The following is a 14,531-nucleotide window of genomic DNA, read 5'->3' on the forward strand; positions in this document are numbered from 1 at the left end:
CCCAATTGCCCAAATATGAAACTTGCGCGAATAGATGAGTACCCTTAATAACAAATATTTTAACCGAAAACACTTCAATATTTGCTTTTATATTAAAATATCAATAATGTTGCCGCCACGAAATTTCCATGCAAATGAACACGTAGCTGTCAAACTACCAAATTGCCGGCAATTGAAGAGCAATGAGCGGTCTCCAGTGGCTATTTATATTCTAACATATGTATGTATCAAGATATAAACTTTATCCTGTGGAGACGGGCAGTTAGGTATCGATACTACTAAGCCAACGCCGTTGCTCAGGCATACAAAGCAGCGGTATTGATTGAGTATGAAACAGTTGACGATCAACCAATGCCAATCCCGGCTATAGATATATACATGAGTGTGGAAAAGAGGGCGAGGCACATCCCATAGGCGCGGAGAATTTATCATCTATAACTTCGGAACCATGAGTCACATGCACTTTGGTATACATACACATATATCTTTGGTAGGTGCTTATAGTAGGCTATATATAAGTGAGTTTATAAAAGGGGCGTGGCACTTCCCATAGGCGTGGAAATTTTTGTCAGCTAAAACTTCGGAACCACATGTCACAACTTGAAATTTGTTATGCACACATATCTATGGTAGGTGCTTATAGTAAGGTATATATAAATAGGTTTGTAAAAGAGGGCGTGGGCTTTTTTATCAGGTATAACTTCGGAACCGTAAGTCCCACGAACTTGAAAGTTGTTACGCAGACATATATTCCTTATAGTAAGGTATGTATAAATAAATGAGTTTTTAAAAGGGGGTGTGGCACATCGCTTAGGCGGTGAATTTTTTGTCAGCTAAAACTTCGATACCATAAGTCACATGTACTTGAAATTTGGTATACGGACATATCTAATGTAGGTGCTTATAATAGGGTATATATAAATGAGTTTCTAAAAGGGGGAGTAGCACATCCCGTTGGTTGGAAATGTTTCTCAGCTATAACTTCAGAGCCATAAGTCACATGAACTTGAAATTTGGTGTGAAGATCTATGATAAATGTTATAGTAAGGCATATATAATTTTTTATTTTTTTGTTTTGAAGGGGACGTGGCACATTCCCCAGGTGCGAAATTTTTTATCAGCTACAACTTCGGAATCATAAGTCACAAGAATATGATATGAATACATATCCATAGTAAGGATTGTATACATGAATTTGTAAAAGGGAACGTGGAGTATGGGCGAGGAATTTTTAAACAGCCATAAATCGCGAACCATAAGTCAAATGAACTTGAAATTTGGTATGCAGACATATATGTATATGGGAGGTGTTTAGTGTAAAGTATGTATAAATGAGTTTGTAAAAGGGGATAAATATGTATTCATCTATTAGATCACTCAGATATTTAAAACTGTGTTTTTTTAACCTTACAGTCCTTAGACCATTTCGAAATGGAAAGATTAAATGGTTTTTTTTGATCCCGCGATGCTGTTAAACGGAAAGTGTTCATTCATAATGAATAAAACACCTTTCGAAAAAAGCATTCTACCGGAAAAGTGCAGCTATACTAATGCAGCTAAGCGAATAGGCAGCTAAACGGAATTGACCGTAGTAGACTAATTTTAATTTGAAAACTCTATCGTTACTTTAATCCACCTAATATTAATAATGAAACAGGATTTGTAGTACAGATTACAAATACATAGTTGTTGAAGCACGATAAAGCTAAAAGTATGGTTCATAATGATGCCTTAATTTAAACAGAAAGAAAATAGTTTGACTCCTTTAATTTATGCTGAACTGAATATTTGTACTACTGTTTTATATTTTGATTTGTTTAACCCGAACGACGTCGCATGCTCTGCTAGTTACATATATGGCCGAATGTCAAGAAAATTAAGAAAATAAAGCGAGAAAGCTGTTTTATTACTTCACCTGTTTCTAATTTCAGCATGCAATTTTTCGAATAACTCGAAAACTGGTTTTGGGAAAAAGGCGAATAATCAAAAATCCTAATATTTACCAAGTTTAAGCACTTATCTAATCGCTTAAAAAAACTTTTTTCTAGCATATTATTTTCGGTTCTTTTGATGACTCATTAAATGTACATACATATATATACGGTTTGATGAAATTTTACTACAAAATCCTATTAATCTGCTTAATTTGTTTTACTAATATTATTTTTTTATTTTATAGATCCACCGTCTCCCCCAATAATTTCGGGATATATGGAAGGACAAATTATACCAGCTGGTTCAGTTCAAAAACTCTTATGTGTGTCATCGGGCGGAAATCCACTTGCCACTCTTACGTGGTATAAAAACGATAAACGGGTAAGTAAATTTATTTGCAAGTAGTTTTGCATATGAGCCATTCTTTTGTAAGTCGGACGGATTTCGTAAAAAAAATTATATCATGTCTATGATTCGCTTAAATTTTTTTTGTGGGTTGTATACATAAAATAAGCTGACACGTGTTCGAGGAATTTTTTCTTCTTTTTTTTCTTCCGAGATATGATCTGTCAAAGTTAGCATTTTTCGTGATTCTGACTAATCATGTACTTCTTAAAACCGTTATAACTCAGGTTCTGCTGATCGTAGAGACTTCATCTTACCGTCATTTTAAAGCTAAGAAACGGGCTTAACGTTTCTATATATAAGGTGGTCAAAATTGTCCTGAAGCTAACTGAGCTATTAACAGTTGAACTTTTTGATGTTGATTTGCATAGTGAAGACTAGAGCTGTAAAAGTAACGAAAATTCGGATACCCATATGTATTCGTTACTAATCCAATCAACACCCGTGTCTTTCGTATCGTTACTTTACTCGTTACTTTTGATACAAGCACTTGAACCTCACAAGAATCATCGCAACAAATCTTGCAGCGCAAGGAAATGTTCGTTCGTCCATATGCGTACATGTACATACATATATACATATGTATACACGCAACATATTTTTGGACCGATTCGAACAATTTGATACAATCAAGCACTTGTACCTCACAGGAATCATGCATGCATGTACATACGTACATATACAAGCAACACACTTTATTATCGATACGAAAAACAGTTTCGTTACCGCACAATATGTTGTGTTGTATTGATTCACGATGATGGTGCATATACGGAACATGCGAGTAACGAGATTATTATGTGAGTAACGATTCGGTACTTCGAGTCAGGGGTTGTTGTATTCGTTACTCAGTAACGAATACATACGGTTTGCTCCAGCTCTAGTCTTCTTCTTCTTTTTTGGCGCTGTAACCGCCTAAGCGATTTTGGCCGAGTTCAGCAAAGCACGCCAGTCGTTTCTCCTCTGTGCCAACTGACGCCAATTGGAAACGCCAAGTGAAGCCAAGTCCTTACGTAAATGTATATCGATCCAGCCTTTCCAATAATTACCACTTTTCGCCATAACTACGGTATTGATAACATATGTAGCTGTGTAGAATTTCAGGACGTTAGCGTAAGCAGTTCCAGAGATAAGCTATATGAGAAGTTCAGTTTGTATGGAAGGAAGGAGCCACGCCCCTTTCCCAATGCATTTGCAATATATGCATCAGTGCTAAGTTTCAGTTCCCCAGCGTAATTGGTTTTGTATAAGAATTTTAGGAATATCCCGAGCTACATACCGAGTAAATTTTTGGTCAGAATATTTATTTTCAAGGTGTTGCCAAATATGAACCAAGTCGGTGCAGCCGTTTAGTAGTTTAGTGAAATACATTGTAAAGAGAACTGTATGAAATTGTAAAACGTGACGTCTCAGATTTCTTAATTTTTTGGCAGCAACAACGAAAAGTTTTAATTTTTTTTAGCGAAAAACCTTCCACACAGAGATATAAAAAAAATAAGTTTGTTGTTATATCAAGGCGAAATTTTGAGAACGGTCCGTTGCTAACTCTAAATATAACAACGACGCACTGGAAAAAGTTAATACGTTCAAATACCTAGGAATGATGATCGACGATAAACTAAAACAAAAAAAATGGATTCTATATTTTCAATTAGAGCTCTAGCAATATGTACATCGGTAAAAACTGCATTTAATTCCATACATTAGCTTTTGCGTGATGCGCTTACAAACATACAGACAAACATACAGACAAACATACCGAAAATTTAGATTTGGCTTCTGTTGATTTAATAAGCCCCCTATTAATTTTTCTTTAATATCTATAAGGTACAGACATCGACCTGTTATAATTTTATTATATGTATATCTTGATTTAGATATAGATTTCATTTATTTTATCAATTTAGTTCAATAAAATTTTTCAAATAGGTGGCAGCCCTCCCTAAAAATATTTTCGGCAATAAAATTTCCTAAACCCCTTCAGTTTGATACCCATATTGCAATATTCAATTTATCTTATAAATTAAATTAAATGTAAATTTTCAAACAGGCGGCAACTCTAAAATAGTATTTTTGGCTGTAAGCCTTCTTCAGTCTCTTTCTTTTGACGCCCCTATTTTCCAATATTCATTTTTTCTCATCAATTTACTTAAACTCCAATTTTCAAACAGTTGGCAACTCTCTAATTTTTTTCTTCCTATATTTTAAGTTAGACCTCTAGCAATACATCGGTGAAAACTGCATTCAAATCCATGAATTCATTTTCGAGTGATGCGCGAACAAACACAGACAGACAGACAAAAATTCTAAAAATGGTTGATTTGGCTTCTGGTGCTCTAATAAAGACCCCCCACATTAATTTTTCTTTAATATCTATAATGTACAGACCCCAACTTCATTGGAAGTGATTAGTTGAAAGGCCGTTCACATCAGGCGATTGTTTCTTTCGCACGATGGTCTTTCAAGACGGTTTAATAAGACTAGTGTTAAAGAGCCAATATTAATATGGATAATCCTACAACCGATAATCCCAAATATTTAAAAAAAATTATTTTGTCATTAATCTGAAATAAAAAAATTATAAATCGGAAGAATAGAGAAATTATCAATCGGAAGAATACATGGTATAATACTAACATAAAAAATTAATGAGACCTTGCATTAATGCGTTTACGACGACAGCTAAACTTTTGTTTGGGGATTTTGTTAGTAAATTTCGATGTATATATTTTTATTTACCTGTTTGCATTTGACATTTTGTTTGTTGTCAACAAATATTTTGACGCTTAATTAAAAATTTTCCAATTTGCTTCCATACTCACTCACAATAGTGCCATAATTGAATTTGGAAGCACCTTAAACAGTGGGATATCGTTACGTCGTACGACCTGCGTTGTTACATTACATGTAGTTTAAATGAGTCTTCTTCTCGAATTCGTATCGAAAGGATTGGAGCTTATAAAGCCCCAACTTTACGAACTAGAATATTATTTGTGCTTAAGTTTAGAATAATGCATAACATCGTAAAAATCAAAAACAATTTTTTTAGTTTTATGTATAACTGAAATTCATTTTTCATATTTACTATTTCTTCTATTCAATAAACACAAAATAATGCATTTCGTTACAGGTAAATGCAGTGATACGTACCGCCGATAAGTCGGTTTCTGCCGAAATAACTATTCTGGCGAACGTAACCGATAACCAAGCTCAATATCGCTGCGAAGCTTCTAATAGCGCAACCGAAATTCCACTCTTTGAGAGCGCTATTCTCAGTGTCCATTGTAAGTATTTTATTATTGCTTATAATATGCAGATATTCGTGGTAAATTTAACGCTCGTATCTATACCTTTTTGGGCAGTATAATACCTTTTTTATTCCAAAAATTAAAACTTCTTTTTTAAAAAATACTGCATTTATACTTTTTCTATTTAAATTTTTTCATACACAGAAGTAGGTAGTATAAATTTATCAGTCGTATAAGGGCAAATCTAAAAAGTGTACCTACTTTCCAAAACTAATTTTTAATTTAAGTGCTTCAAAAGTTAGACGAGGAATAAACATGAAATAGAAAACAAAAGAATAAGCTGGGTTCAAATTACGCTGTTCGAGTTATAAATTTTTAGCAAAGATTTTGAAAGTTGAGCTCACTTAATTGCGACGTTCTAAATTTAATGGCGTACCCCGTTTTACCAGATTGGCTCCGGTTTTCGAGAGAACGGTAGTTGAAAATTTGATTAAAATTGAACTATCTTATAAATAGCTCCCTCAGTTTTTAAGTTATTTTACTAAAATTGAGCAGATAACGGATTTTTAATATTATCTTGATTATTCCTTAAAATTATGGAAATGGGTTCACTTTAACATATACATAGCTCCAATAGAACTGATTACACAGATATGTGTTTTTGCGCTATAACTTTAACTTCGTGACTGAATAATAAATTGTATGCGTGCTATATTTGAATTTGAACCTATACTAAATTTTTACCTGCTTAATTGGAGGAGTTATATCACAAAGCAATGTGTCTGAACAATCTGTTGTATGGGAGCTAGATGTAAGAGTTAACCTATTTCGACGATGTGAAGAGATAGTGAAGGAAATATTAAAAAACCACCGTGTGCAAAATTTTAGTTAAATATTTTCAAAACTGATGAAGTTTTTTTTAGAAAATAGTTCAAAGAGTCAATCGAGCCAAACTGGGGACCAAGGCCGTATTTAGGGGGATGTAGGTGTTCTGACAAATTTGAGTAGTCCACTTGCAAAGGCGCTATGTAAATTTTTTTAGATTTTTAGTTTTTGGTGAGTAACGTACCTGTCCCTGTAGGGAAACGAACTAGTGCGGAACTGGTTCGGTTCTAGTGCGTTTGGAACCATGACTAGTACGCGTTAATTCTCTTTTGCATGCTTGCGACTGGCGAATTTAACATTGCGATGTCCTAGGAAGTGTCAATTGTACCCCGTTGCATCCCTTTGGCTCTAGTTCCGAACCAGTTCTAAATTCGACAGATAAGATCTAGTTCGTTTTGCATCCCTTTTTCTATAGTTCCGAAGCTGTCATGCTTTCGGAAACCGTCCAAAGCAGTATCGTGCTTTTGGCAGTCGATCAAATACGGCGGTTGCTGGTTTCGTGGACGATCATTCGGAGTACAGATTTGCCGAAGTCAATATCAGTATGAGCTGTTATAAGCATCGTTCACTTGTGGTGGCTGTATTTGCAAGACAGCACGCTTTGCGGTGGTGTTCGTTCATCCTCCGTTTTTAACGTGAGTAGGCTTAAAGTCACAAAAACAGCACCCTTTGCCAATCCCTGGTGTCAAGTTAGCACTACATACCATTTTTTATTAAAAAACGAGAGCTACAAATTTTTTCTTTCCACAACAACTTTACAACAAAAACACTACAATTAATGCCGTAGTTAACTTTTCCAATTTCGAAAAGTGTAGTGCTAACTTGACACACGTACACTAAACACTAACAACAGGTAGAAGGGGAGGATAAAATAAACTAAATAGTAAATTTTTTCAACATAAAATTTTTCGACAGGAAGCGTGGTTTTATTGTTTTAAATTGCAAAATATATGATTTATAAAAAGAATTAATAGCGAAAATGTTAAAAAACGGTGATCTTTGTGAAAGTATTAGCAAATTTCATTGCATATAAAGTTTCTAAAGCGTTGTTTACTTTTACTTGAGAAGTATCAAAATCGGCAAATCCCAGTAGCGCTTTCTGGAACGTACCATATTTTTTCGCTACATCGTGATATGATAACAAGAAAAGCTGGTAGCACTCCGCAAGGTTGCAGAAATCTTTCAAAATATGTTGGAAAAATATCTTGATATGGAAGGAACTGCTTTACAATGTCAAGGAAAAAATTTTCCAAAACTCAACGCAAGTTGCTAATTCGATTTTGCACTATATTATACTAAAATTATTATTTTTTTGATATTCTAATTAAAATGTTTGCAATTTGAGTGAAACCGTGCAGAATTTTTTTAATTTATGTACAATGTTTGATCGAAAATCTGAGATCTACCACATTTTTTTGAAATCTACCACATTTTTTTGAAATCTACCACATTTTTTTCCCGATTCTACCACAAATTTTTTTTGAAGTCCGATCACTAACTGTAAGCTATGCGCTGGTGTTAGTTCATCCCCCGTTTTTAATGTAAGCAGGGCTCGAATCGTAACAGTCGTGAACGAGCAACTCGTCACGTAAAAATTACAAAATCGGATTGTGACAGACGTGAGCGAACTTCTCATATCGTAATTCGGTATTATGACAGGCGTGAACGAGCGAGTGAACGTACTCGTTCGTTCGAACTGTCATTCGATTAATATTTGACTAACGTACGCGCGCAAAATTTGATAAAATTTTTTGAAAAGTGTAAGTAATTATAAAATTTGTGCAAACATATACAAGTTCATAGCTATTTTTCTTATTTTAGGACCAACTACAATAAATTAAACTCTACGCAGAAGGAACTCATGGCGGAGTTCATGGCCGAACACCCTGACTTGGCAAAGAATTTACTCCCAAACTGCTCGCAGGGAAAAGCAACGGCCAACCGTTTGTGGGAAAACCTCACCAAACAATTACATGTGGTGGACCTTTTCAGGAGTCATGGGCTGCACCTCTATATTGACAATTTATGGCAAGAATCTTGCAAGTGTGGTCACAAATCTGGCGAACGGAATATTAGCAATAAAATGTTAAAATGAAAGAAGAGAAACTTACTAGTATAACGTTAAGACTATGGTAATATTTCCTGTTGAAGTACATGTGCTCGTCTCTAATTGGCTTTTGTAATCCAATGTGTGTTCCGTCTACGCATCCAACGACCAAAAGGAAAAACATTGGATTCACTACGCATTTCATTAGAACGCCCCTTCCTACCTCCAGGTATTTTATATTTTTCCGCAAACCGCTCCTTACGTCTTGAAGATTCGTTGGGCTGGAACTTTATAAATTCCGGACACAATTTGCTTTCTATTTCTTTTAAGACGTTGGACGTCAATTTTGATTCCGTGCTCTGGCACATACCTATCAGGTAATCGCTACCAACTGGTTGCTGATAGCTACCACTTGCAAGGAGCGAGAGGCTTGCAGCCAATTGCAAAGCAGCAGGAACGGCTTTTGTGTCATCGCAGTTGATGTTTGTTTTCGATAAAACATACTGGAATGCCTCCTTGATTAACTGAAATCTTTTGATGAATCTGCAAGTATGGGAGTAGAGAAGGTAATTTATTTTCTATGTATAATTACTTACGCGTTGTCGGATAATGCCAATGGATTGCTTCTGCCCCGAAGTTGCTTACGCACAACTCTTTTGTCATTTTCGCTTTCGCTAGAGCTTAAATAAAATAAAAGGCTCGGATCCATTTTAGTTTTGCCGCTTTTCTTTATTTACTTTTCACTTATTTTGACACTTCAATGTCTATTGTGACTTAAAAAAGGAAGAAGAAGAGAAAAATAATCGATAACCAAATAAACAAAAACATTCGTTCGCCTTCGATTGTTATCATCCGATATTGTTCATTCGATTAAACGATCACGTAATTTGTGTTCGTACGATTGCCGACTCGCTCACGTCTGTCACGATTCGACCCCAGGTTTATAGTCACAAAATCACCTTCGTTTGCCAGTCTCTGTTATACACCCGCTTAATAGAGTCCGACCGATTCCAATTTTTTTTCAGGTACCGATGCCGATGCCGATTAATCGGCTTGTGGGGAAAGAATCGGCCGATGCCGATGCCGATTACATAAAAAATTACAAATAAGTGTATTAATTCATAAAATCAGTTCATTTCACGGAGTTAAAAGAAATAAAAAAGGAAAGAAATAATTGAATTAATTGGCTTGTTATGCAACATTACATACACATGTATGTACATACATACATATGTATGTGTAAAAATATATGTACATATGTCACATTTATGTACATTACATAAAACACTTTTTTTATGGTGCTAAGCTAAAAATATTTAGGAACATAAAATTTCATTTCGTTTTGTACTAAAATACACTCTTTTGCAATGCATAAGAACTTATATGCTAGGTATGTATGTACATACATATAGTGGTCCACAAAATAAAAGAATTGCGATATTTTGACCGATTTTGTCTTTTTTATTTAATGTTTGTTATTTTTTTTATAAAAGTCTAGCTGGTATACAACAAACACCATATAAATTCAGATTTCAAACTTTGTACAAAAATTAGAAAAATTCTGCTTATTTTCACTAAAATTTCAAACTTTTTAATCAGAATTTTGGTATGCAGTTTTGTAGACCATTTCATTCTAGTATAATGAAGTGCAAGTCTCAGGCTGCTATAAAATCCCGTTAATTTTTGGTAATTTTTTTTGCTGGCAGTGTTCTCCATATAAAAGAAAATTGTCGCACATACTTTTGAATGGAAAAAACGTGAAACACCTTCAACAAAAAAAAAATCATTTTTGTGAGTTGTCTGCAAATGTTTTTTAATGTTGGCTGTCGCTTCACCTGAACATTAGAAAAGAGATTCCAGAGAATCGGCGAAAAAAGGCCGATGCCGATGCCGATGCTCAATTTTGTGCCGATACTAGCCGATGCCGATGCCGATTAATCGGTCGGACTCTACCGCTTAATGTAATTCACATAAACAAAATAATTGTTTGTGGTGCTTTTAGAGTTGCAGCTGACAAAACAAACCTATTTAAATATATAATAAGATGGAAAATACTAGTTTTCGAAGAAAATAGCATCGGAAAATAACAAATTAATCAGTTGTTCATAAAACTAGGTTTTGGATTTTTAGTACTTTCTTGCATATTTCACTCATTGTGAGTAAGTATTGGGTTACTCTTCAAAATTTGGTTACTGGCAAGTTACTGGATATTTTTTGCTGTTGAATACGAAAACACAACTAATGTTGATTGTGACTGCCGCAAATCTGTAATAAAGAGAAAATCAATTAAAATGCACAAATAATTAAGTAACTTACATATCGTTACTTTAATATAGAAAGGCCCTAACTCATATAGTCGCTGAAATGCAAATATTCAGTAACAATGAAATGCATCATAATCAATCAAAACGGTAATTTAGGATTTTTACTTAGTTACGCCTTTTTGTATTTCAGCGACTATGTGAGATAGGGCTTTTCTATATTAAAGTAACGATATATATGTATGTACGTACCTTAAAACTATTAATGCAAAGGTAACAGCAACGGCAACATAAAATAAAATTTGACCTAATTATAAAATTAGAAAACATATGTATTCATACTTTTAAATTTTTAACGATTATGGCATTTTTTGTCAAAGCCTGTTGTCATAAAATTTGCCATATTTCTTACTCGCTTTAACGCATAAAATTCTTATACATGTAAGCTGGAATTATGCTCTAACAAGTGGTAGGTACGCCCATGACGGAATTGTGCCAGGTGAAGTAATTAGAGCGAGAAGATTTAGACACTGCCTTATATAACGTTTAAAATTTGACTATAGGGCAGCTTCTTATTTTGAGTTAAAAGAAAAAGGATTTCGCTATACAGGCGCCTAATGAAAAAGTTTGTCACCCGTGCGATTTCTTCATGAACCATAACTACGGTGACCATATTAACCAATGTAAAATAAAGGATATAGACATAGTGCAGCGAATTAAAATTCAGCGGAAATTCAGTTGGAAAGACCAGGTGGAGAAGGACTTGGCTTCACTTGGCATTTTCAATTGGCGTCAGTTAGCACAGAAGAGAAATGACTGGCGTGCTGTTTTGGACTCGGCCAAAATCGCTTAGGCGGTTACAGCGCCAAATAAGATAAGCAAAATAAAGGAAATTTTTTTCAAAATTATTTGGGAATACGTACATACAACTTGTACGATAAAAGTACCTTACCCATATCGTAATTTAAATCAAATATTTACCAGTTAATTAACCGATTCCGGAAAATGAAGCCAAATCCTTTTCAAGGACTTCGTCATCCTTTGCTGCCAAAATACATTTACCGAAGTCAGCACACAGAGGTTCAAAATTGGAATTTAATGTTCGTAATTCACCGCAGTCTTCATTTTTCAAAAATTTTTTACTAAAAACCAAAAAAAAAATTATTTTTGTGAACCTTTTTTTATAACATTTCAAACATTTTTTGTAATTTTTTCGTTTTGGGGGACCATAAAATTGTTTTTAACTAGTCTTTGTTATGTAACATTTATTAACTAATGTATTCTCCATTTTCTTCAAAATTGCCACTTTTTCAGCATTTTGCACTAAAAAATTTAATATAATCAAATAAAAATCCACAAATCAGGCTCAACTGGTATCTTGCAAATATTTTAAGCTTTAATAAAAAAAATTATCAAATTAAGTGAAAAAAATGAAGGCTCCAGTGAATTACGAACACTAAATGCCACTTTAGACCACTGTGCAGCAGGGGGTTTATTGTTCTCTTTCAATGGAACTGGAAACTCAGCGTGCAACACGATCCTGTGCACAACTTTTTCTGTGCTTTATATATTGTGCAAAGATTACCTATTAAATAAAAACCCTTAAGTGGTGTGCGAAACAAACTGGCGAAGATTATCATTATATTTTGTAAGGAACATGTTTATTTTTTATATTCTGAAAAATTTACCTCTGAGAAATGCAGAGCTGGTTTAAAGGACAGTTTAAGAAATAAAGGACAAAACGCGTCCTTTATTTTGAAAAAAATTATAAAGGATAACCCCCCTAAAGGACTGTCCTTTGAAATAAAGGACGGATGGTCACCGTAACCATGACACACCAAACATTGTGCCCTCCCTTCCATAACAAACACTTTTACCGTGTCTTGCAGCGACTTGATGGCTTGAAAGTTTCGCATGGATTGAGCACGATCGCAGCAAAACCATAATCGTTGGCATCACACTGATTCATAGACAGGCATGGGCAGAGAGTTAGCAGGTGCTAAAAGATCGTAAGCGTCACGTGTACGTATACAAGCGAGAGCGCAGCGATGAGAACACGACAGCATGCAAAATGAATTAGGCACACTAAACAAGGCGAATTAATATAAGGTGATAGCAGGAGTACAAAAACAAAAATTTACATGTATTTTGTTTTTGCTTTGGCGGCATAAACTGTCAAAATCTGTAAGCGTGTGTGTAGAAATTCAAGCAAAATTTTTCAATTTGATATCAGAAGCCGTGCGGCGAAACACATACAGAAAATCAGCTGAGCTAGTAACACCACCTTATATAAATTCGCCTTGACACTAAAGCTCGTCGGCGATTTCAAGCATCCGTTGTTGGTTACCCCAGCAACGAGTACATGTGTGAGTGTCGGGTGCTTGAAGCTTGCCCGGCGACACTCAAGCATAAAGCGTCAACACCATTTGCAATAAAATTTCGTAGTGGGCGGACATAAACATGTCTTCATCGGATGACGATTTTTTGCTACTTGCCACTAAAATCTTTATCTTCCGCGAACTTGCTCATTTTACATATCACAACAAACTAACACACTAATGCTTGTCAACGCTTTACGCCACTATCAAACAGACCGCTTGTCAAGCGGTCGCGTTGATGGAAAATCAAAAATTTTTGATTTTCCATCAACACGAGCCGACAACAAGTACGTGTGACACGACGATCTCCGATTGCCTCGGTTGCTGGGGTAACCAACAACGGATGCTTGAAATCGCCGACGAGCTTAACACATTCTCAGTTTTAGCTCACGCTTGTTTGTGCCCTGTGGGGAAAATCTCTAGTTCTGAACTGGTGCGCTTCTAGTACATTTAGACCCAGTACTGGTTCGCGATAAATCTATTTTGCATGCAAGCAACTGGCGAATTTAACATGGCGATGTCCTAGGATGTGTCAATTGCCCCCCGCTGCATCCCTTTTTCGATAGTTCTGAACTAGTCCTAAATTCTATAGTTCCGAACCAGTTCTAAAATCGACAGACGAAAGAAAAAAGTATCATGATTTTTCAATCTTTTTGGTTCTTCCGTGTGTGCGATTTTAAGTTATTTTGGAAAAAATGTGTTTTCAATTTGAAATTAAATTTGTTTGAATGATTGTAAGAAATGTACGTTTACATACCTTTAGCTGTAGCTGAGTTTGCAGAGGTGCTCGCTGTTATTTCTTAGATTCCAGACGGTCCCAAAATGTTGAAATGTTAACACATTTTAGTTTTGTATTACCAAGCTATGAAAAAGCTTCTGCGAAGCACAGAATAGAAGCGTATATGAACGAAAAAGCCGCCGAACACATATCTATGGAAAGTAAACAGCCCCCGCTGCATCCCTTATTCGATAGTACCGAAAAAGTTCTAAATTGTACAAATAAGATCTAGTTCGTTCTGCATCCCTTTTTCTATAGTTCCGAGCCAGTTCTAAATTCGTCACTTTAGATATAGATTTCTAGTGAAAAAAACTGAAAAAAATTAGTACCACTTTTCGCCGATTTTGTACTGGTGGGGATCTAGTTCCTATCGGACTAGTTCCTTTTTGACGACAAAGACCTAGTACGGAACTAGAAATTTGATTCGCTAGTCCGCGGTTTCCCTGCAGGGTGGTAGTGCCCACCTCTGTTCATAGAGTATGCGCATGGATGTGTGAAAGCAGCGCAGTTTTTCTCGTGCACGTGTGACGTACGGGCAAAATGCCCAAACTGCCGTCCCTAAATTGGAGCGCTAAGCGTTGCGTTATCCATTGT

The 14,531-nt window shown here is 35.3% G+C and overlaps 1 protein-coding gene across 1 annotated transcript; it reads left to right on the forward strand.

Annotated features, from left to right (window-relative positions):
- Positions 1-2,174: 2,174 nt before the first annotated feature.
- LOC118743621 (nephrin-like) lies at positions 2,175-8,553 on the forward strand. The gene is made up of 3 exons (XM_036476385.1): positions 2,175-2,316; positions 5,471-5,624; positions 8,295-8,553. Coding segments are annotated over exons 1-3 (261 nt in total). The 5' UTR covers positions 2,175-2,211; the 3' UTR covers positions 8,297-8,553.
- The last annotated feature ends 5,978 nt before the right edge of the window (positions 8,554-14,531 follow it).

Source organism: Rhagoletis pomonella, unplaced genomic scaffold, assembly GCF_013731165.1.
Source record: "Rhagoletis pomonella isolate Grant_MI unplaced genomic scaffold, Rhpom_1.0 Rhpom_scaffold_00007, whole genome shotgun sequence".
NCBI lineage: Eukaryota > Metazoa > Arthropoda > Insecta > Diptera > Tephritidae > Rhagoletis > Rhagoletis pomonella.

What these genes read in the sequence shown, in the direction of transcription:
- LOC118743621 (XM_036476385.1), top strand. Translation starts at nt 2,212, where the DNA reads ATGGAAGGACAAATTATACCAGCTGGTTCAGTTCAAAAACTCTTATGT. An exon ending in GGTATAAAAACGATAAACGG is followed by an intron (nt 2,317 to 5,470) that starts GTAAGTAAATTT and finishes ATTTCGTTACAG; the next exon opens with GTAAATGCAGTGATACGTAC.